We start from the raw sequence: 25,000 nt of genomic DNA on the forward strand, positions 1-25,000 counted from the left end.
TTAACCCCCAATGGAAAGTTAGTCAAAACGTAAAAGACAATAGGAGACGAAAACGCGGGGGTCCCCCCCCTCCGCAGCCCCATGGATGTATCATCCAGCAGATTATCAGAATGCTGATATTAATTAATGTGATAGCTAGCTTTGAGGTGTATATTAACATACTTTAACGCACTTTAAATTATACTTAGAAAGATATTTCGAAGGTATGTAGTGGATACATCCCTCTGTGATATGTTATGGTCATTTAACGTTTTCCTAACCCTGTAGTCCATCGCTTTAAATAGGCGAACACCGTAAACATCATTACCATTATTAACTATTATTACCACAATCCGAGATGGTGGGGAACCTGTTACCGTCATAACAGCGTCATATTTCACCCTCATATCAAATATTCATATTCATACAATATTCATACGACAGCGTTTCACAAAAAGTGGCGTGGGATTAAAAGCGTGAGTAAAACACACCCATCATGTAGACAAACGCACACATGTGGGCGTTTAGCGTCGGGGCGGAGGCCATTCAGCAGAGCGGCGTGGCACAACGGAGATCTGAGGTAATGGGAGCCGACAGCTGCACACCACGGAACGGGCCGCCGTACCTTATACATGATTCACTGATTACTAGCACACGCCAAAACCCTCCCGGAACGACAACAACAACAACAACAACAACAACAACAAGACCGTACCAAGCGAGGGGCGGGGGTTCCCCAGAGGAGGGAGTGCACGTACGTGCACTAGTCGCCGTGGGTGGTTCCGTTACATGCGCTCCGTGCCAACGTCTGAGAACACTTGTGCTGCTGTTTGGCAATGCTTAAGGGTTAACCACACTACTATGGAGCAACACAAACGCATGCACGTAGACACACACAGACACACACAAAACACGCCTGCGCGCTCACACACACAGGCTGACACTTGGCTACCCGCTTCCCTTCACAGTCAATTTGAGGACGCCTGTGCACACAAACACACAGACACACGGACACACGCAGACACACAAACACACACACACACAAACTCGGGCAGGCTGGCAGGGAGAGGAGAGGTGAGAGGAGACAAAGGAAGTGGGGAGCACAGAGGCAGAGAGGCATGGAGCGAGAGTGGGGGGAGGGAAGGGGAAAAAGAGCGGGAAAGCAGCGCAGAAGAGAGCGATGGGAGGCAGAGGATGGAGAGCCTGAAGGGAGGAAGGGGGAGGTTGTGACGGAGAGAGACCGGGGACGGAGAGATGGCGATGGGACGAGGTGCCTCAGAGCGTGGACAGCCGAAGAGTACGTGTTCAAATGACGTTGGTTGAGATAAATCGTGACGCCTGTCTGAAATCCGATCCGTTTTAAAACACGAGCGATGTTTAAGATACAACCGACCGCCGCACAGCAACCGCATGGGAACAAAGAGGAACGCTGTAGCCAGTGAACGATGGACATTGAGAGAAGGTTGGGAGATGGTGTTTCTCGGGGTGAGGGAGCGAGAGAGAGGGATAGAGTGTGTGTGTGTGTGTGTGTGTGTGGTGGAGAGATGTGTCTTGCGGAGCAAGAGAGAGAGGGAGAGAGTGTCCATTGCTGAAACAAAGAGAGAGCTAGAGAGAGCGAGTGCGAGAGAGGCTTGCGGGGAGAGCCACTATAACCCATTGACGGGGAGTCAAAGCTGAGCAGCTGCAGGAATCACCAGTGTTTACATAGATGTCAACGGGACCCCATGCATTATGCATGCTCTCCGAGCCCGTCCGGGAACGCATATGCGTATGCACTAGCGTGTGCTCATGTGGTGTATGTGTATGTGTGTGTGTCTGTGTGTGTGGGGGGGGGATTGTTTACCTCAAACTACTACTACTGCATTGCAGCTGTCATAACAACAACTGCCACCGAGTATATAAACTTACATCTTTGAGTTTTGAGTGGGGGGGAACGCAGAAATAGAATAAAAAAGCAGGGGGGGACGGAGGGAGAGGGGTGAGGAGATAATCAAGGGGAGAGAAGAAGAGATCAAGAGGGAGAAGCACAACGTGAGAGGAGAGGGGGAGAGGAAGGAGGCAGAGAATAAAGGAAAGGCCTGTAAACACATCCATTTTCAGCCCGCGTTGAGGTAAATTGCCAAAACGATCATGCTCCTTGCAACCACACAAACACACACACACAGCCAACATAGCTGAATTTGGCAGAACACTGAAATCCCGCCCGACCCAAATCATGCACACCCACACACACTTATTCCCAACATAGGGTGCACATAGGCACACACAAACACACACACTCACAGGCCAACTCCCAATTGGAGTAAAGTTCAGCGTTATCAAAACAAAAACAATCTTGCCCACAGATGCTGGCGGTTCCACGTGACCAAAGCCACAGGTCTGCTCTATTATCAACAGAGAGAGAGAGTGTGAGAATGAGAGTGAGAGTGAGAGACAGATAGACAGATAGACAGATCGACAGATGGATAGATCGATCGATCGATAGATAGACAGATAGATAGAAAGAAACAGAGAGAGAGAGAGAGAGAGAGAGAGAGAGAGAGAGAGAGAGAGAGAGAGAGAGAGAGAGAGAGAGAGAGAGAGAGAGAGAGAGAGAGAGAGAGAGAGAGAGAGAGATACAAACAGAGACTGAGAGAGACCGAGACAGAGACAGAGAGAGAGGGGTTACGGGGCCACTAAGCCAGCTGTTTTAGTCCTTCTCTCTGTCTCTCTCCCTCTCTCTTTCGCACATCATGATAAAAATCTCATGATGTGCAGTGGAGAGAGAGAGAGAGAGAGAGAGAGAGAGAGAGAGAGAGAGAGAGAGAGAGAGAGAGAGAGAGAGAGAGAGAGAGAGAGAGAGAGAGAGAGAGAGAGAGAGAGAGAGAGAGGATCCCTATTGGGCAGAATTATATATTATAAATGTTGACTTTATTTCATTTGAAGGGTTGGGGTACATTGGGCTAAGGGCCAATTATAGGGTTGGGCACATGGCTTTATTCAGACTCCAGCTGTTCTTATCAGCTGGAGTCTGAATAAAACCATGTACTCCTCGCTTCAACTTCAAAACCTAAAACGTTGGCGCAAAAGACAACAATACAAATGAAGCCAATGTGGAATCATCACTATTAGTTCAGTTTCTCTAAATGTTCAGAGTTTTGGATGAACTCTTCTATCCACCCAACCAAACTGTAGGGAATACCGGTCAGCAAAATGGCCACCGTATTTGTCTTTGTTAGGATGGCACGTCCGGCTACAAACGTGAGCTGGCAAGCGTATGGACGATAGAAGAGCCTTAAACCGTGGTGAAAGAGCCCCCCGGTTGGTCGGTTCTGGTCTGGTGACTCTTATTGGACGTAATGGCATGGCTTCTCTATTAGATTAGGGAACATTAGTTCTTCTGTTGCTCGCTACAGCGGAACATTTCCCGTGTACAGGATTGTCAGCAAATGGCTGTTGCGGGATCATGCAGCGGTCGATCTCTGGCGAACCTATAATTCCCCGGCGCAGCGTCTATTTTGAAATGAGAGGGGTATGGATGAGGTGGAGGTCGGTGGGACTGTGAGGTGGGTATCAATGAGCGGCTCCTTGCAGAGCAACTTCTGAAACCAACTGTTTGCTCTTGTTAGACGTGTCTAAAATGTTGACTTCATGGCCGTCGCATTGCGGTTCTAGAGTTTGCTATTTCTGCTATCCAACTTTAAAAAATACAGGATATTTCTCTAGGGTGATATTTAGTGAAGCGTGAAATAAGCAAAATGCAATTAGTATCATTATCAGTGTCATTTATCAGACACCAAAAATACCTAATCACTGCAGACCATGGGAATGGAACCCTGTAGACTCGGAGGGGGAGTCACCCAGGCTTCCAAACACCCCAGCTACTCAACACCCTGATTCAATCACAGCGGCAATTTTCTCCACAACTTTTGGTATTCGTATGAATCACGACAGCTTTTGTTCTCCCCCCAGCCCCCTCGTGTGGCGTTGGAAATGACACACCACTGTTCTAAACACATTACACATGCCTCCCATGTCGCAGTAATATCATTAATACATCTGCCGCAGCAGACGGCGCACATTCCACACACACACACACACACAGATATGAAACCTCAGACCGTGCTCCTTGTTTCACACATGTTTGCATGACTTTTGTAGGAAGTAGCAGGTGTACGAGTCTTCCTGTGTGGTTTCTAAGGCCATGTTCTGAAAGGTCATTGGCTCAACAAGCTAACACTTTTTCCAAGCCTGATGAGTTGCCGTTCCGCCCTCCCCTTGGCCTGTTTTCTTTTTGTTGTCATATCGTTGATTGACCGGACTGAAGGGCATTCTGCCAGCATCCAAATTCCAATACTGGTAGGCTAGCTTAAACTGAGAAAACGGCGGCAGTGGCAAGTGTCTGTGTCTTTGTTGTCGTCTTTGAGGACAGGACACAATGGGTTGTGTGCGGCCGCTAGTTAGGTGATGTCCAAACATTGCTTCACCAGCTTTGAAGGACGCAACCAGAGAGGCACTTGTTGCTATCGTCGTTAGAGGTGACACAATGACTTTATGCGACACACCGTGTCACACCTGTCAGACCGGATCGGATCTGAGAGACTGTGTGTCTCGTAAAAGGCGGATAAATAAAGAACAGCAGCAAAGTGTTGAAGGGGCTGGGGGGTTGATATTTACACTGATATTAAATCAAAACGATGTTTAAAATGTGTGAATACAAGCTCACCAGATGTACGTTTCCATGAGCCCCTTGAGACGCCAGTGAAGCACAGGTGACTTCTCAGGTAATTTGTCTTCATTCTGGGATCTCAATTGGGGTAGGCTTTTAGATTATTCTTTTTTTACATTTTCTTCTTTGTAAAATAAGACTTTTCTTCTGCCTGGGGAATAGAATTAGAAAAACCTTAATATCGCTCTTTCCCTAACAATATGTATTAGGGGGTGGATGTTAATAAAAAGTTGAGAAAAAAATGACATTTCCTCTGCATAGTCTGTCCCTCTCTCTCCCCTCGTTCGCCCCTCACTCCATCCATCTCATGATAGAGGGCTCATCTCGTGCGCTCCATGTTGAAATCCATGAGGTGAGCAGATCACCTCTCCTTGTGGTCTGTGTGAGAGAGAGCTAGCTTGTTGTTCAACCAGTGACCCCGTGCACTTCAGTTTAGATTACGCTATACCACTATTTTTTTGGCCGCAAGGTTTTTGTCTCAATGATTCATGCTTTAAAGGACCTCACCATGATGTTAATGAAGAACGAAAAAAATGCATCATGATATTTATTTCAGCCAATGGGGTGTACTGTGGCATATTGGTAGTACCGTGGTACGCTATTCAAATAAACCTTAAATAAATTTAAAAAATCTGAAATTAATAGAGTGGCACGCACACGTTCAAAAATGCACACACGCACACGTGCAATCACTTGGCCCGCCTCTCCGCATATTCTGGCAAAGAGCGATTAAAATGGATGAGCGACACCCAAATTAAAAGGGGAGCCGCCACTGTGACACCCACACGCCGTGCACTTAATTAGTACATCTCCGCTTTAATTAATAAAGCCCCTCAGCCCGACAGAGATCAATAATTCAAAAAACGGCTCAGCCGAAGACGAGATGACACCCAATTGATGGCTATAATTAGAAAATGCGTCGCAACTAGAAAACACTCGGGCTTGTTTTTAATAGCTTATGCTGCAGGAGATATCACCTAAACCCCCACGCCCCTGCCCCAACCTCTATTCACTCAGCCTTCAACCCCCCCAAATATTTCCATATCTGAACCCCAACCCTTGGCTTACCTGCAATTAGTGTGGTATCCCGCCTCGGGGGGACTGTAATGGGAAAATTATATTTTCACATAGCGTTTCTATGTCCTTTGTTGGTATGTGCCTTTCCTTGACCCCCTTGGGGTAGTCCAGGAGCAAGTCTTCCAACTGATAAGGTATGGTTACGTCCCCCCCTTTATGGCATCCTGAGGAGTTCCATCAATCGTTGACTTCCATCTGATTAACCAGTGCTATAGTTTTATTGGGGGGCAGAGCTGATCCCTGAGACCTGTCTGCCAATGTATAAGAAGTCCTTGCTCTCGTCAATGCATTGGACTTCTCTTTGCTCCCATCTGAGGCCTCGGATTATTGTTTGTAAGGCCTCCGATTATTGAATGGTTGTTTGTATGTCGTTATATGTTTATTCCTTAAATAAATTGGCCTGATTGTTATAAGTTCGGATGTCTATTGATTCTTAAACAGTTTAGACAGAAATTATTGACCTGGCGTCGTGGTCCAAAATTCCCACCACAGGACCTATTGTTTTCTCTCCTCTGCTACGTGCCATTGCCTCTCTTTCTCACACCACTTTCCTGTCCGTCTTCACTGTTCAGTCTGCAAAGGCACAAATGTCCATTACAAAAAGATATGATGATCATTCTAAGTGATGAGGTCTGAAATGCACAAGTCAAAGAACACATTTGGCCGCAAGCCATGCAGGGTCCCTGCTGTTTTGCATAAAAGACGGAAATATCATCTTTTAACCTTTATGCTCGTTTGCACCTCGACTGTGGCGAGCATAATGCCCTTCCGTCCATAGTGTCGATAAGAGCTAGGTCCTACCACCTCACAGCCATTAGCACAGAGTACCAGGGATTAGCACAGCGGAGGAGCCCCATGGATCGGCGGTGACATCAACAATGGCTAATAGGTCACATGCACACGCCATACACACACCATGCATAATGAATAGCAGTGCACTGGCTGTCTGGGCTGATATTATACGTACAGAGATTTCCTCCGATAATAAGCCTGGAGCGTTGGGGAGCAGGGAAGAATTCCGTTTGTACACAGCTCCGGATCGATTCTCCAGATTGATTTATCACTTAGGTACTGGCACTGGCACATGACCTCCTTCCGTCGCCTTCTGACCGCAGTAAAGGCAGTAATCTATAATCATTCAGCATCTAGAACCCAAAAGTCACATGTTTACTGATTACTGCAAAACAAGTGACATGGATTGTTACCTCAACTATTGGGCTGAAATGTCGCCAGTATGAATCAAGCCAACGGGTCAATAGTGGCTTCTGAAATCTATATTATCAATCGGGACTTTGACTCAATGTGACTTTGAGGTCCGTGACACAATGTACTTGTGTGTGTGGTTATTTGTTTGTGTGTGCGGTTATGTGTGTGTGTGTGTGTGTGTGTGTGTGTGTGTGTGTGTGTGTGTGTGTGTGCGTGTGTGTGTGAGAGTGTGTGTGTGGGTGTGGTTATGTGTGTGTGTGTGGTTACGTGTGTGTGTGTATGTGTGGTCATATGTGTGTGTGTGTGTGTGTTTGGTTACGTGTGTGTGTGGTTACATGTGTATTTGGTTACGTGCGTGGTTATGTGTGTGTGTGGTTACGCGCACGTGTGTGTGTGTGCGTGTGCGGTCATGTGTGTGTGTGTGTGTGGCAAACCTCCTCAATTCCCTCAACATCGGCAGGCTACGTTTACCTCACTTAATTAATCCCCTAATTTGCATAGAATGCAAACTTAACTTTGTTTCCCCCGCTCTCACCAACAATCTCAGGGGGTGGATCTGGCAGCAGCAGCCCATGATGCGGTGGCGTAGTGAAACAAAATGAAAGATGGCTTTATTGAAGTAAAAGAAGATGGGTAAGATGGGTAAACATGGAGCGGCACTGGGCGCAGCCTGACTCCATGGCATAGGAGGGAGAGGGGTCCTCCGTGGCTCAATGGAAGCCTGGTGCCTGAGCAAAATGACCCCTATAGTACAGACCCGTGAGAAGCCCCTAGCCAATTAGAGCACTGATCTACAGCGGCGGGGTGATGTGTAGGAAGGACCATAGATCGCCAACACGGAGGGGAATGGATAGGAAGGAAAAGCCTTTTTAATAAGGGATGAACAATGAGGAAAATATAACGAGAAGCTTCTTGTATCTTCTGTGCGTTCTTAAAATATGTGTCAGGGATGGATGAGAGTTGTGCAGCCAACGCTAGGGAAATGAGATGTATTTGTATGTAAGGGAGTGTTGCACGACATGAAAAATGAGGCGTAGGAGGTTTTGGCAATAGATCTTATACCGCTAGATGTTGTCCTCGCGCATTTTGGGTTTTGGCAGCTGTACATTAGTTACTAGTCCACTTTCTACTGGTACCTCTCAACAAAGAGCAAGGCAATTCCCTTTCCTTTAATCATAATTCTTTCTTCTTCTTTTTCATTGTTAAACATTATTCCAACACTGATTGGCGGATTGGCCTGTCAGTGCCATGGCTTTGTCCCGGCTTTCCTGAAGTTGAGCTAACAGGTTCAAATCAGACTGCATTGCACTCTGTTATTTTCTCACTCAATTAAATAGTTCAACCTCAAAACCAAGAGCAACATTTTTTCAGGGAAAACCGTGCAGGATAATAACAAGCCGGTTATAGCATGTGGTAGGAAATGTTCCCTTCATTTCATAAACAAGCGCCATTTTGTTTGGTGTTTTGAGCTGCACACTATTTTGACAAAGATTATATAGTTTTACCATACACTGCATGCCAGTAGGCTCCAGTCTGTAGTTCACTCACCCCACTGAGTTTCAGAAACTGAAATGTTTGTAGAATGCTGAAAACAAATAACATTTTTATATGGTGAGTTTGGTGGTGAATGTTTGTTTGTGTGAGAGAGATCAGGATATGTAATTGTCTGCGGGGTTTGCCAAAGCTAACTCACTTCCGTTTTCTATTTTTTCTTTCACTGTGTCACTGCGTAACCCACAGTCCCACAGAGTTAAACAAAACATATCCCAACTAAGAAACAGCACTGCTTTGCAACACATATATTGAAAAAGTCTTGATCAAGAAACTGAACTCAAACAGCTATTATCCAGTTGTATATTTTAATTTTGAAACCTGGTCCTTTAGATATCCGCAGTCACTCCTTTACGGTTGCATGTTTTGACTGCTTTCCGGACCTCATAACTCACCTCACACAAAGTTATGAATGTACCTTTTATGCGACAACATGGAAGGGAAGCTATCGCAGCAAGTTAAGAAGTCGCAGCGCCACTTCATCAACATACACTGTTATCTTCGATTCTCTTGTTTTTTTTCAATTGGCCGAGCGTCTTCATCTTTGAATACTGAAAGACGATGTCTGCAGACCATCTCCGAGACATGTCTCAGCCACCACCCCGGTGAGCTGAGCACATGCTGAGCACAAAGGTGTCTGCATGTGGGGGATAAAGCTGATCAACATCAGCAGGATAACGCATTGGCAATGGGCTTTCACTTCGAGCTGGACGATCCTTAATTCTGGTCCCCGCCACCCAACCCATGTCCTCAGTCTACCCATAAGCCTCCCGGAGCAAAAACCCGAGTGTGCAACACATGGTCAACACAGAACACAGAGGTCGCTTATCATCATCACCATCCACAACCACAACAACAACAGCAATCACCAACAGTACTTCTCGGGTTTCTTTTTAACCATCCGTACTTTAAAGTCCATCTTCTTCGCCACTGATTTTCTTCAGAGAGTGATAGTCTGTCCTTTTGTGGCCTTGGGTGTTTTCCAGAGAGAACAAAAGGTGGTGCCGCACCACAATGAAACAGCAAAGTGCCCGGTTATTTTAAGAAGCAGCCTTAAGTACATAAGTCAGCGATGGTAGCGATGGCCTGCAAGCCACACAAGAACTGGACCCTTGGATCTGTCCTTTCTTTGGGAGGTTTGAACAAAATGAACCAAACTTTTCCTTTTTTTAATTTCCCTCTTAACCTAGGTTATTCTTCACTTCCCCTGGTAGCAATTAGCCTTCAGAAGGCTATTCATCAAACTGAAGCCCATTTGTTTCCGATGGTCGGTCCTGGCCAGCTTTAGTTACGATTGACTGTTTCCTGCTTGGAGATGGGGGTTGAGGAGGGGGGCTCAGCTGGCCTGAGAGACCTCAGTCTGAAGACCACGAAGGGAGGGGGCTGGAGCATAGGAGGGCCCAAAGGGGGCCTAAAAAACTATTAAGAGAACTGCCACCTCAAAGGATTCCAAGCTTCAATATTGAATGTCGCAGCAGTTCTAATAAACGATTCGATAAATGAAAGAAAAAAACAAAACAGCATATCGGCAAACACGGTGGGTTGCCGGATCGATCGCGGTAGAACGGTTATTGATTAATAAAACAGATTTGCCGGGGGTTTGACGCTTTGCGGTGTGAAGGCCGTTGTAAACAAATACTTTGACGACTAGAATGAGAGGCAAAACAGATGTTGTAACACACAACCCGCCACACACACCCCAATCTCACAAAGGATGCATCTACATGAAGCACTTTGACACGGCTATTGTTTTCCCCCGTCCAACCACACAAGTTGTTGTTAGCCACGCCCTGTTGTCTCCCGGTGAGACGGGCCGCCGCTGGTATCTGGGTTACGGGGGGGGGGGGGAGTGAGGAGACAGAGCCATCCAGCAGACACACACCAGGCACCAGCCGGAACACAGCCTCAAGGTCAGGCGGCTCTGGGGAGGGAGGCCCGGCAATGAAGAATACAAGGAGAAAACATGCTCAGACGTTCTCCCTATCGTCATACACTAAACACCCACAACACAAACACTGATATGCACTCACTCATCCTTTCCTTTCTTCTCTCAACCCTCCTCTCCTCTCCCCAAACATATCTCATCTTGTACCCACAACTCTCTCTCTCTCTCTCTCTCTCTCTCTCTCTCTCTCTCTCTCTCGACAGTAGACAGTAGGGAGTGGAAATGGGTCACAGGTGTGCGGAGGATGAGAGTCGAGGATCTTAATCTACAGGCAATAATGGCCGAGCAGCGTACTGGAGAAGCCATTAAAGAGAGAGAAGGGGCTCCACTTAGACATAGAGACGCTTCTAACGGTTCCAACGGTTCTCGGTGAACCAAGGTGAAAAAGGTTGTGTTATGTTTGATGTTCTTTTTCAGCAACTTAAAGTGGGAAGTGGACGAAGCCGAGTAAACGAAACAATTAACCATACGAATGTATTAAATCGGCATTATTTTATTATTTTTATTTTAACTAGAACCACTCCTTAGGCTACCGTTGTACTCATTTTATAGTTGACATTTTTACATCAAAGCAGCGCGAGATGCTATGACGACAAGCATTGCTACCAACTCGTCATTGTTGTCAATCACACACACCGCAAACCAGGACGCATCCAGCAGAGTTGTTGCACCACACGGGGGCTGTACCTATACCTATAGCTCACACACTGCTACCTTGATGTCGGGCTCTGAGAGAGGATGGAAGGCTCTGGAGGAGGTTTGGAGAACACGATGGGATGTGATGCCTTCACTAGCAGCAACGCACTGTACGACTGGAACCCCCTGACAGACCCTGCCAGGGGGCACTGGGAGAAGTGGTCACCGAGCCGTCTGACGGCTAGCACATGCTTTCATGCTAGATGGCAGGAATGTTCACAAAAAAGGCATTTCATGTGCCGTATAGGATTTAGGAAACAGCAACGTTGTCTTTAATTCAGGATTCTATTCATTTCATCAAACCATATTTTTGTTTTTGCTGGTCGGCATTGATTGGAACAATTATTATTTCAAATGTTTGAAATAGTAGATTGGATTTAGCGATTCATTCATATTAGATCACTCCTTCCTATAAAATAGTCAGTATGGATCATTGAAGTCATATAATTGAGATCAGACCTGATTTAAGCATAATAAATGATTTCAATGAGTTGATTGAGATGAACTCCGACACCGAGATTGAGAGAATCAATATCCCATCCCGATAACAACAATAAAGATATCAATATCATAACCTTCCCTTTGTTCACCAAGACCATCATGGCAGGGGGGCTAAACAGTACACACAACCACTGCTACCTCCCATTAAAATAAATGGGGTTTCAAAAGAGATATTTCTTCTGAATAGGCGACAAGAGAGGGGATTATAGAGGAACCGAATCGATGACTTGAAGGCGTTTAACTATAGGAAGTGGGGCAGGGCGAGCGCTCAGGGTGATGGAACTGTGGAAACAGACAGCTTTATATTGTACTTTCCAGACGCCATTGACCCCTCCTCGTGGTGGAGCGGGCAGGCCTGTGATGCCCCTTTGTTTCATAAAGGATTAGTGTGTTCCATTAGTGTGTTCCAGCATGCACTGCTTTCAAGTGCATGATCAACTGTATATTCATGTCCTATTGCCGTGGTGTGAGTGGATGTGTGAGATCGATACAGCGAGAGAATGAAACGGTTGTACTGCGCGGCTTATGGTTTCATGTGTCGACGCAACATGTTTTCGATTAATAAGAAATGTGCCCATTGTTTTCAGTCCCGGTTTTAATAGCCTAATGCGCTTGCATCTTTTGCCAGTGTTGTTGCTGTAGTGCTGATCAAATTGGCTAAACGGCTAGCGGACTGGGATGTACGTGATTGATATGAACACACAGGATGAGGTCAGGGGTTTCAAGCTCACAGCTTGTAGTGATTAGCCAACGCACCAATTTACAGTTAAGGAAATCACCAGACAAACAATCATTGTAATAATGATTAACGATTTGTGCTAATTAGTGGCACAGGTTTTTCACAAAAAAGACGCGAAGACACATTTAAAAAAATGACAACATGTGAATTATTAAATCATCAATTCATAAATAAACATAACACGTGTACGCGGCATGCAATTCTGGGATATAAAAATAAGCACTGATTGATGAAAATTGTGTGACAGTAAAAGAGGCCTCAAAGTGAAAGGCAATGTTTTTCTTTGTACATGCAGTCATGCATGAAGGGACGCACATCCACACACACACACACACACACACACACACACACACACACACACACACACACACACACACACACACACACACACACACACACACACACACACACACACACACACACTACATCCCCGGACGCAGACACACACCCACACACTGACCTGGCGTGGGGGACGTCTATGCTGGAGGAGACCACTTTGCGCTTCTGCTCCAGCAGGGACACGGAGCGGGCGTCGGGGTCCAGGGGCCGGCCCGGGCGCTTGCCCTCCGCCAGTCGCTGCTCTTCAGGGGCCTCTCCCTTTGGACCCTCGCCAAACCCATTGTTGGAGTTCTGCTGCAGAGAGAAGCCAAGGGTCTTACTGCTGGAGCCAGGCGTAGGGGTGTGTGTGTGTGTGTGTGTGTGTGTGTGTGTGTGTGTGTGTGTGTGTGTGTGTGTGTGTGTGTGTGTGTGTGTGTGTGTGTGTGTGTGTGTGTGTGTGTGTGCTTGTTAGAAATGCTAATCCCCTAATAAAGATCTCTCTTATTGGAGATGCTCACTGAATAGAATAGCATGCAATAATCATAATAATGTTTTCCCAGCAGAGTAAATAAGTGCAGCAGAAGAGATAAGACACCCACCTGTAGACACACCGTCAACACTCTCACTCTCTCACTCCAGACAAGGGAATGACTGAATATTTCATCACCATAAAAACGCAGACCTACAGTGAAACGTCAGAACCGGCGACACGTCGCTAGTTTGCTCACAAAAAGAAGCTGACCTTGCTGACGCTGACGAATACCACCACGCATATACATTCACACGAAGACACATGTAGAAACGCACGTGCACGTATACACACACATACTCTGAGAGTGTAACTTGAACCAATTTGGAGAAAACAGCCATAGTGTTACACGTGGGCGTCTACTGGAGCCATTGGCCAGACCTTTTTTTTATTTTTGTGTGTACATGTGTGTGTTGTGTGTGTCTTTGCCTGAGTGTGTGTGAAGGGGGTTTACATGTAGTGCAACATGATTAGGCTTGAAGGTAAGTTAATCAAACACACTCCCACATGCACACGCTCACACACCAATACCGACAAGCACAATCAAATACCGTCCCCCGACCCCTCACAAAACACACACACACACACACCCACACACACACACACACACACACACACACACACACACACAGGGAACTATCTAGATAAGAGTCAAACTGCAGGCTGGATTACAACGGCTTGGGGGAGATTAGGCAGGATTTGTGTGTGTGTGTGTGTGTGTGTGTGTGTGTGTGTGTGTGTGTGTGTTGCTCTTCCGATGAAGCAGACAAGAGAGAGGCTTTGGTGTATCAGCAATAGTGTTTCATGGTACCACATATGCACACACACATGAATTAAACGTCTGTGTGTGTGTGTGTGTGTGTGTGTGTGTGTGTGTGTGTGTGTGTGTGTGTGTGTGTGTGTGTGTGTATGTGTGTGTGTGTGTGTGCAGGTGGGTGTGTATTTGTCAGCACGTACAGGAAGGAATTTGTGTGTTATGGACAAAAGGGTCTACCCCTCTATTTATATTCCCTCCTTCCCTTTCCCTATAAAACACACACACACACACACACACACTATACCACACAAACACAGACAGACACGCACACACACACACACACACACACACACACACTATATACTACACAAACTCAGACAGGCACACACACACTACATACCACACAAACTAGTAGTCACGCTTTTGGCCGCAGTTTGTCAAGCGTAGAATCTTGCTCCTTTGTGTGTCAAAGGTCATAATAAAGCAAGTCTTCATGGCCCATAAATTAAACCCTATCCGCCCCAGCCTTGTGCACCATTTATATTTTCTTCAAACACTACAAATACGGTTCAGCACGGGGGTTTTCCAGTTTGACTTTCACATGCAGATTTAATTGTCTCCATTTTTACGATCCCATTAAGGTGGGGGGGAGGAGGAGGTGTATTAAGGGGGGCGGGGGGGGTCTGTTAAGGGAACTTAAGCAGACAATGTTATGAAGGGCCTAAGCCTAACATTAACATCATGGACTATCATACATTTCATCTATCCAGATCTCAGGAGGCTACAGATATGATTAGACACACACACACACACACACACACACATGCGGTCACATGGGTCTTAAAGGTACAGTTCCCCCTTGAATAAGAAACCTTGGAGTTCTAACTCAACCCCATGTCGGTTGGAACCCCTCATAGCACATGCCAAAGTCATAGCGCAGCGCCATCGATTCAAACCAAACCCTTGAACACTGCCTCAGGTCCTCGAGTCCAAATAGTGCCTAAGACCTGAATAACTGTCTCCAGACACAAAACCCAAGTGTTCTGTGGCCAATCGATATGGCTCCAAGACAGAGAGTTCAAACAAAAATGGTGAATCTACCTTGGAAATCCATACTAAAATACAAAGGAATGACGAAAAAAAAGGTAGGCTAACACACACACTGTCTGTGCCTGGTCTCAGTTCAGTTTAAAAACACATCAGTACGGTAAGGTTATGATTGTTATTATATGATCTAGAGACCTGAGTGTATCTTACCCTGTGTACCTTTATACTGCTTTGTGCCTTTGTGAGGGTGATGTGAGTTGGAATACTCTAGTGACAGGCAATGGGTGCGATAGCATTTCAACTGACACTGGTTGTGCGTCTTACACATTTTAGAATAATCTGCCCATCTTTTCACTTCCCTGCTTAACATTTGAACCACCAAGTACAACCAATTCATAATGCTTCTAACACCTAAACTCACACAACAGCAAAAACTATAGGCGAAAGGCACATTTTAAGTCACCCTAAAATACTGGACAGAAATATAGTTGAGCCCAGCTGGCCTACAGACCTCCATTATTAAAACATTAAAAAGCCAAACCCAGGGCCTGTGTTGTTATGATGTGTGTTGGGCAGAGCGGTTTGGTGGTTTCCATAACAGAGCACACATCCCTATTCATTTTGGAGAAATGTGTTTTGCGATACATGACTATCTGGTCACATGCATGGTCAAATACGATCACTAGGAGGCAGATTGGATTTAGAGACGTGATTCAATTGCTTCTTGGCAGCCTTTTAGACCCGGTCCACCTGAACATCCATCCTCTCTGTCCTTTTCTAGGCTGGTTGTGAACCAGACAACAGAGTTTGATCCGTGGTCAGTGAGTGCATGTATTGGGCACTGACCCAGTAACCCAGTGTCCATAACGTGCCTTTCCACAATGCGGGACACACACATGCAAGCCAACGCCCCAACTCGCAAATCAAACACGCACCAATCGTCTGATGCTTATGTCTCCTAGCCAACCGACAAGGAGCCCACGCTGCATGGTACCCTGGGTGGGGGTGTAGCGTAACCCCCGACGCCCAACGGCTGTCCCCGCTGACCACGCCGCCAAATCAATCGCCAAATCAAAAACAACCACAGCAACAATAATGGCAGGCGTGACAAAACTGCCGGCAAACAGGAGAAAAAGGCATGTGCCTTTGTTACCAGGGGGAAATCTCTGTGACAGCCCTCACACACGCACGTACGCACACGCACACACACACAAAAGCAGGCAGCCAGCAAGTCAACAAGTGGCACTCTCTCCATCCCCACCCCTCTCCTAAACACGGGGTAGTCATTTCGCTTCCTTGGCATGCTGCCCTCCCTATTTATTCTTTAGACTATAGCCCCCCCCTCCACCCCCCTCCACCCTGTTGCCAACCGCTTTGTTGTAACTGAACTGGATGAGGAGCGGGGGGGGGGGGGAAAGGGGCGTACAGCAGCTGCTGAAGTGGGCTACACACCCCTACTAACCCAAACCCGACCCCGTACACTCCTGACTGCACACAGACTTTCCACATGCTCTCATTATATGCCTGTATCAATACAAAGCCTTCTTTCGGTAAGAGTAGCATGCTAATTTAATGATCCACCCCCTTTTAAAGGGGGTACACACCTACACACCACAGTGGGCTACACACCACTACTAAAACACAAACCCGGCCCGACCCACTCCCGACCGCACACAGACTTTCCACATGCTCTCCCTGTATCGATACAAAGCTTTCTTTTGGTTATAGCGGAAAGCTAATGATCCAACCCGCACCTTTAAAAATCCCCTTGCACACACACACACACACACACACACACACACACACACACACACACACACACACACACACACACAGCCCCTGTTGCCATTCTTTATCAATTGAATCTCCATGAGATTGTGACCAGCCTTGTGTTGATGTAAATCTGGTCACACTCTAAGCATGTATTAAACAGTCGTACAGTACACTGACAATAGTAACATTAGCCAATGGATTAGTTGAATTCAGCATAACATTATACACAGGCTCAAATGCACAACACAATTCAAAAAGACAAACTACTATGTTGTGTTGTTGTTTGGTTGATTTTGTGCTGATGTGTTGGTGTGGTGTAATTGCTGTTCTTCATTTATTGATATGCAATCTTTGAACTACAATTCAATAAAAGCCACAGGCAGCTTCTTGTAACTCATTGTCCTTATTACAAAAACTAAGAGTGTACAGAAAAAAGCATGTCCTTGTAGCCAAAACCATGTTGCAGAATAAGGTTATGAAAAGCTAAATGTCATAAAATATTTCACTATAGTTTTGCATTACTACCAAACCATGCAGGATTACATCATGCACCTGCATACCTGAATATATTAACATTGATACACGGTCCAGCTGTCATTCAATGCATAAAAACAGCTACTTGCTGGCTACATATTTTGTACTAGTACTCTTGATTAAAATGACATTATGTCATTCAAATGAATGCAAATCACGTGACAATCGTCAAAAAATATGATAGCAGACATTTAGACCTATGCTTATCATTTGTTTCTAACTGGAATATATTCAGGATTAAATAAAATGCAATCATCTTCCAATTTATTTTTTATGTCTTTCAGTGTCATATATTTATTATTTAATTGAAAACAGATATGCGTATCGGTGCAAAAACGCTGCAGTCAGGCCGTGTTTGTTGTTGGCCATTCCCACCCACTAGTTCACATAAACATTGCGCAGGCAGCAGGCTATCAAATGAATCAGAGCGAAGCCCTTTGTCCTAATATCTGATGCCACGAATATAACCTGACAGCTCATTGTTGCAGAGAAAACTGCAAGCGGAATCGGCATTTTATTGTCATGGTGGATAAAAATTGCCATCAACGCAAGTCGCCGCGGAAGAGGAAAAAGCGCTCCTTGCGTGAAGCGGTTAAACGCTGCAAAACACCGCACAACAAAAACACAGTCCTGCAGGCGCTCCTCATGCAGGACACACACACACACACACACACACACACACACACACATATATATAAAACACATACAAAACACTACACGCTAAACACACCTTCAAACTCGGCTTCAGCGGTCCTCTGGCCGGCGTTTGGTTGTTGGCCCCCGAGGCAATCTCCTCTTCGGAGAACTCCTTGAGGCTGCCGTCCTGCAGGAGCACGGTGTAAACGTTGCGCCGCGGTGCTGTAGTGGAGGTGGTGGAGGAGACGTTGCTGTTTTCCTGCTTGACAGCCTGGACCACTCCTGTCACCGGCGCCCCGTCCCCCGTAGGACTCGGCGCATAAACGCGACTGCCGAGGATCGACCGCTTCACCAAACGCCGCGTATGCATGGCGGAAATTTATTCAATGCAAAATGCACAAATGTGTGGGGGGGGGAAACCCGCTCGATGCTGTACGGACGGCCGTCGATTTATAGTTGATCAACAGTGTCGAGAAAAACAGCAACCCGCAGCGGGAGGACCGGGCGCTCCGGTAACACTGACGAACCGTTAGGAAGCGACCACATACTCGAGGAGCAGAACCCGCACGGTGAACACAGCCGGCTGGCGACACACGACGGCTCCAAGTTTAAAAAAAACAACGTTCAGAACAAACACACACACGAATACGATGATAACCGCGGCTGACAATCTTTACATCTCACCGGCTACCAATCTTTCTCCCTTCGACGTGTTTGTTTTCCCCACTGCTCCTTCCGAGCCAGCGAGCTGCAGGGGAAACACGGAAAACTTGTTTTTCATGGAACGACAATGACATTTGTACACGATTTCTGAAAAATGATATATTCTACACAAAAATAAGATACTGACGCTTTTCTGATGTGTCACAGTCGGTAAATAAACGATATTTGTGATACAATTTACATCATTTTCCTTGCGTGAATGATAGAAGAACCGAAAATGCGCCGATTAGGAAATCCGGATCCAGTTTTGCGAGAATCCAGTCCGTATGCGGCTTCTAGGGCTCTGTGCCTCTACCGGCGGAATGCTGGCTGTAAACATGTGCAGTCTGGGTGCCGACGCCATCTGATTGGCTATAAAAGCACACGCCTCCACGAGCCTACGCTCCCCTTTCTGTGTCAGTTTTCCCTCCTACAGAAGGTAAAGAAAGCCGGGAGGATGCTCCATTCAAAACAATGACGCAAGGATGGAGCGGTAACTAGGAGGCTCAGGGAAAGACGGAAAAAAGGAAGGGAAAAACTGTACGCGGCTACAGTATTTCAAACTATGTTCACATTCTCATACATTTTTGTATTAGGTCTTAAAAAATCCTTTCGAATTATCAAAATGTCAAACACACTCAGTCACACACGTACACACGCGCGCGCGCGCGCACACACACACGTTAAGTAAAGCCTAATCCTATAGGTTTTGATGAATTAATGCTGTCTTAAGGAATTGCATGTTAATCTTTAAATCTAATTACAGTTATTGCAAGGATTTGAAACTATCGATTTCCATTTCTTTAATCTCTCGAATCGGATCAGTCTATAATATGCAGCCTTTAAATTGTATTATTAGACTATTGATGCGCTCTGTGCTCCTCACATTAATTAATCAAAGTTTTAAATTCAATCCCATTGTTGACATTATGGATGCCATATAACCGTTAATATTGGACAATGAATTATGGGATATAGTAAACACCTATGTTTCCATTGTTCCCAGTGCAACAGAACCAGGGCAGCGCATTAAAGAGCATTAGAAGGTAACAAAGGTTAATTCTGCTTCAAATGATTCCACCTCAACACTAGACGTAGTTACCTCCAGCCATATCATTACTCTTCTTCATATACCGGCTGAGTAGGCCACTAACGTATCATTACGATGAATCCCAATTACCAGGGACCAATGCATACATCACCGCTCTACTGGCGTAGAGCTGCAGCACATACCCCCAGTCAGGCTAGACCCAACTACTTCAACACGTTGTCCCTGGACAATATTCAAATAGCATTCATTTACAACCCCCCCACCCCCACTCAAACCACTTCCATAATACATAACACGAAAAACAGAGACGTCAAAGATCACTTTGTTATGTATGTTTAATAGAATAATTGATGCCGTGGAATATATACATGCCGACAGAGGAAGCAGCAAGGGGGCGGGGCTAACACAGAGGCAATAGCTGTCATAACGAGGTTAGCCTGTTGCAGAGAGTAGGGGCAACGTTACAGAGCATGTTGCTGGTCCTGGATGTGTGTGTGTGTGTGTGAATGTGTGTGTGTGTGTGTGTGTATGTCTGTGTGGGGGAGCATCTCCACTCAGAGGCGTTTGTTTTGCATGTGCGTGTGTGCGCACATGTGTTTGTTTGGAGGGGGAGAGGAAGGGAGCATCTCTTCAGCTTGTTTTAAGTCTGCACCACCATTTAAAGCAGCTAATGTGTGTGTGTGTGTGTGTGTGTGTGTGTGTGTGTGTGTGTGTGTGTGTGTGAGAGAGACAGAGCGATGTCCTGGTTAGATTTGGCACTAAAAAACGTTTGCCTTATGGATTTATAGCAAGCATCTACCAGCGCTGTGTGGAGCGTTATCACGCACTGAGTTGCCCTTTACACCAGCCAGATGAAGGACTAATGTATTAAACTGCCATGTGTTTTCTCTTTTATGAGGGACGGGGACGGTAGCGAGGCTCCATGGCGTGCTGCTCGTATGCGATATGGTCCTCCTTACTTTGACACGTACATACATGGAAAAGTGGAACATTGGACGTTTACAAAGAAAACATAGAAAATGTCTGATTCCATGTAGTTAAGACGGTAGCAGTCATACAGGGCTTTGATTGTAGTTGGACGTTGTGCGTACAAGCACACGCTCTCTGATGAACAAAACAAAACTGTAGTCTTGATACAACAATACCATATTCCTATAAGAGTGGAGAGAGAGATTTGAAGGAGTTTCATGGTTTCATCGCTCCCCTCTCTCTCCTGCTACGGATGGATTCTACTGTAAGCGACAACAATGAGCCTGCGGCCATTTTGTAAATAAACATCAAACAACACACAGACATAAATTCTACAGCTTTTAAATAAAGTACCGTAAGTCAACTGTGTGTTACTGATGCAGGTACCAAATCAAGGTACCATTTTTTGTTTTAACAACTGATTGGAAAATACTTTTGAGCACAATACAGAGGTATAGATAGATAAACCAATAGACAACAGTTTTTTTTGTATATTTCCCTTAACACAACATTACAGACATACATCAGTGCTAACTTATAAAATCATATTCAACCACTATGGACATTGTACAATATAGGTAAAAGCATACATCAAATTCATAGCGGGTAAAATGACAATGCATGGCATATCATCAGTACAAACTGTCGATATATTGTTCTTTTTTTCAGAGTGCTAATAAGGCAATGGAGATTCAAATTGTACAACAATGATAGTAGATTACCAACAGGAGGTCCCTAAGAAGCGGCATACGAATGCAGTACCATTAGAGTTAACCAATAAGCAAAAGATCTGCCAATCGGATTAAATACTGAACGTATCTACATGAGGCTTAGCAAACGGCCAAAGATATCCGTAGTAAGAACAATCAAATAATGGGTAGTATACATCCATACCAGATTGCAGTTTAACTTTTTTCTTATTCTTTGGACACTAGTCCCAATATTTTGAAACAAAGAAAAAAATGTTTACAATAGATCACATTAGGTAACCATAGTTACACCAAGACTGTTTCCTTTCAAACAATATTTTTTTTAAGTTGCAGAGATCTGTACCGTGCCATCTGTCATTGCCTTTGCGAACAGACTTTTCTTAGGTCACATCCTAATTCCTACTCTAGAACTGATTTACTTCCTCTCACAGATGTACCACATAAGCACACCAAACAATCACATGACACAAAGCACTTTAAAATAAATATGAATCTCTTCAAAAATATACCATGAGAAAAAAAAAGCTCTACAAATGATATGCAAAAGCAATACAATGTGTACAAATGAACCATTGATTTAGGTTTCAGCATTTCTCCGATTATTGTTTTCATTGTAGTATTTTCGAAAGTCTTGCATGGCTGCAAGTTGGGGCGCCAAGTAGAAGCACAGACTTCCCATCTCTTACAGTAGAACCTCTTTTAAATGTTCACCAACAGTCACCAGGGATATCTGTCTATACTGACATCGTTGGTCACGGTTGAAGAAAGAACCGAGCTGTGATTGGCTGAGACCTTAGCATGCTGTACCCAGTTAGCGTGCCAAGTAGCCAATTGGTGGCTGTTATCCAGGGGAAAAACACTACCAGTGGGAGCTGTCACTCAGACAGAGGAAAAGCCAGGCAACACGGCACCCCGACTGCTCAAGAGAAATACATCTGAATTGAAGCTGTCTCCTCTTAAAAATCAACGCAGACACTAGTTACTAGTTTGCAGTTGCCCTATTCAAACTGCAAATATATATCCTTCATAAGTGCATGTTAACAGGAATGCTATGGCATTGAGTTCTCTGGTAGAGCTTAGCCTCAACTAACATTGGAGTTGCTGCTTCAATGTTTATACGTTTTTTTTTACTAATGACACACTAGAATTTGGACTATTCTAGTCTGTCATTATATTTCGCTTTTTCCGTACAACGCTCTACATTGAGGATCTCTTTTTGAAGACTTAAGTTAATCATGTTTATGTTGTCAACAGAGGTTAAATGTGTTGAACAAAATCATTTTAAAAGTGCCCACCTGTATATAGTGAATGCCCACTTACTGTGGCACTACTATGTTGAAGGTTATCAAAAGTACCAATTCACCCTGATTGATAAGAGAATTCAAAGGGCCAGATATTTATCCGTTAAGCGTACCAAAGCAGTTGAAAGAAAACACTTAAGTACTGACTGAAAAAATAAAAACAATATGGGATGTCCAACTGGGAGAGGAGACGACACTCAAGTCTTTTGGCCAAGTCCGCTGCTCTTGACCTATAACCCACAAGGATCCAAACTGGCGTTTCCTGTACAGACAGGAAGTCAGAGACGCGAGGTTTCCGGGCCCAGAACCATCTCCCCGAGGCACTCGTAGTCGGGCTCCACCCTGACGCCGTCCGATCCCTCCGTCGCCCCCGGCGACGCGGCCGGGCCGGGCCCGCCCTCGTCCGGGTCGGGGACGGCCTTGGGGGACCGGATGGTCTCGTAGCAGGGCTCCGAGGACTCGGCGCCGGCGGGGTCGGCCCCCTCCCTCTCCGGCCCGTTCTGGGGGCTCTCCGGCTGGGGGTAAATGTCTCTCACGGTGGCGTAGAGGTCGCTGGACGACGAGGCCGGGACCATGCCGTTCATCTCGGCGATGCTGGTGTAGTCGTGCTCCCGGTCCTCCCCAGGCTCCGGGCCACCCACGCAGTTAGACTTATCCACCACAGAGTACACTGCAGCCTGGAGGGGGGGCGGGGGTAATAATACTGCTCACCTCATCCTCTGATTCCTTGAGCCTTGCTAGCCTGTCCGGTTGTTTTCTTTTAGAAACTGTTCTGGCTGCTTTTAGTACGTAGGCCTGTACTTTGATTGTTCTCACGTGTAAAACATTTTGGATACACAATGACTAAATGTAAACACTTTCATACCAAGTATTTCATACCAAGCTTCATCACGCATCTAGCTTTGATAGTAATGTGCTGTCAAGCTCAACATAATTGTCTCAGATTTAGTTCTTAGACGTAGAATTTCTCTTGTGTTAATTCTTTGCTCGCCTGTATTTTGTTTAGGACTAAAGTGTAAGCTCATCTCCCCCAATTCATATACTTAAACATTTGCAGCAGAAAACCTTCCGCAGTGGCAGATGATTTGTCTCCGCAATGCAAATCAGCTGCCATGGAGAGACTGGGGGAGACAGTCGGAGAGAACACTGTTGAGTTTAGCAGACACCTACCTCATTGTCTGCCATAATGTGGTTCTCCAGGCTGGGTGAGCGAGACAGAGATGAGTAGGACTGTAAAAGAAAAAGCAGAAAAACAGGATTGATTTTTTTTTTTTGTGTGACAGCCAGAGAATGGAAAAAAAATAAAGAAATGAAAATGAAATAGACAGTCTGGAAAAGAGTTGGAGACATGGCGGCAGACGCTGTAATCAGCAGATTCAAGGAAAGATTGTTCTGCGTTGCGGATTCATCTTGGGGCTCTTTTAGTACTTTCAGAACAATTTGGATTTAACTGAATGTTTTATATTCAGATGGGCGCTATTCCTTTTTGGGGCGTTGATAGCAAAAGTAATAATAGTAACAAAAGTCCCATTAAAGTCAGCAATTCTTTGACTTCATATCTCTGAGGAAGTTGGTTTAATTTCCAATATCATTTCAAATGTCAATCTGGAATATAAGAAAATGCCAATAAAAGCTTTTACAAGAGAGGCAATTGCTAAAAATGTTAACCAAATGAAATTTTGTTATCGATGATGGCTGCATCGCATTAAAGGACTAACCTGTTTAAACAAAGCAATTTACAATACACAAATGACCCAAATGATCCCACAATCGGATGCAGCACACCGACCTGTCCGGTCTGATTGTGTCACTCGGATGTGAAGCTGATGTTACATGCGATCGCTCATTCATTAACCGAAGAATTAGATTGAAAGTCGATAGGGGGTGACAGAGTGTGTGATGTTTTGGTGCTCTGCCTCTGTTAACTCTAACGTGCTCTGATCGACGGCCACCGCCATTAATCAAGACACACGCATCTGACAGCGTCACCAAACCGCCAAGGAGACCCAACGGGCGACAAACGTCAATAGCCCCGCATGATTGTTATTAATACTTCTCCACATCTTTAACCCTTTTGGTGCGAGAAATACTTTATATCAAAGGGGATCTCGCTGAAGATGTCGAAAAAAGACACGGAGGAGAAAGGCTTGAATAAAATGGCAGTTGGTCAACAAGTGACCGACCAATCATGAAGACGGTTGTTTGGCGGGTTGTCATGCCTCAGGGCTCGGGAGAGGCGGGGGGAGGGGAGGCGGGCAGAGAGTCCATCCA

The 25,000-nt window shown here is 45.4% G+C and overlaps 2 protein-coding genes across 2 annotated transcripts in view; both read right to left on the reverse strand.

Moving 5' to 3' along the window:
- The window catches only part of znf704 (zinc finger protein 704), a 47,589-nt gene extending 28,905 nt beyond the window's left edge, over window positions 1-18,684 (reverse strand). The window contains exons 1-2 of the mRNA XM_079749962.1: window positions 18,091-18,684; window positions 12,863-13,035 (exon numbers count right to left, since the gene is read on the reverse strand). Coding sequence (XP_079606088.1) covers window positions 12,863-13,035; window positions 18,091-18,366 — 449 coding nt within the window. The 5' untranslated portion in view covers window positions 18,367-18,684. The remainder of the gene's footprint in view (window positions 1-12,862; window positions 13,036-18,090) is intronic.
- Window positions 18,685-20,070: 1,386 nt separating this feature from the next.
- pag1 (phosphoprotein membrane anchor with glycosphingolipid microdomains 1) overlaps window positions 20,071-25,000 on the reverse strand; it is a 50,665-nt gene continuing 45,735 nt past the window's right edge. The window contains exons 9-10 of the mRNA XM_079749740.1: window positions 23,900-23,959; window positions 20,071-23,406 (exon numbers count right to left, since the gene is read on the reverse strand). Of these exons, the coding sequence (XP_079605866.1) occupies window positions 23,008-23,406; window positions 23,900-23,959 (459 nt within the window). The 3' untranslated portion in view covers window positions 20,071-23,007. The remainder of the gene's footprint in view (window positions 23,407-23,899; window positions 23,960-25,000) is intronic.

Source organism: Pollachius pollachius, assembly GCF_949987615.1.
Source record: "Pollachius pollachius genome assembly, chromosome: 13".
Taxonomy (NCBI): Eukaryota; Metazoa; Chordata; class Actinopteri; order Gadiformes; family Gadidae; genus Pollachius; species Pollachius pollachius.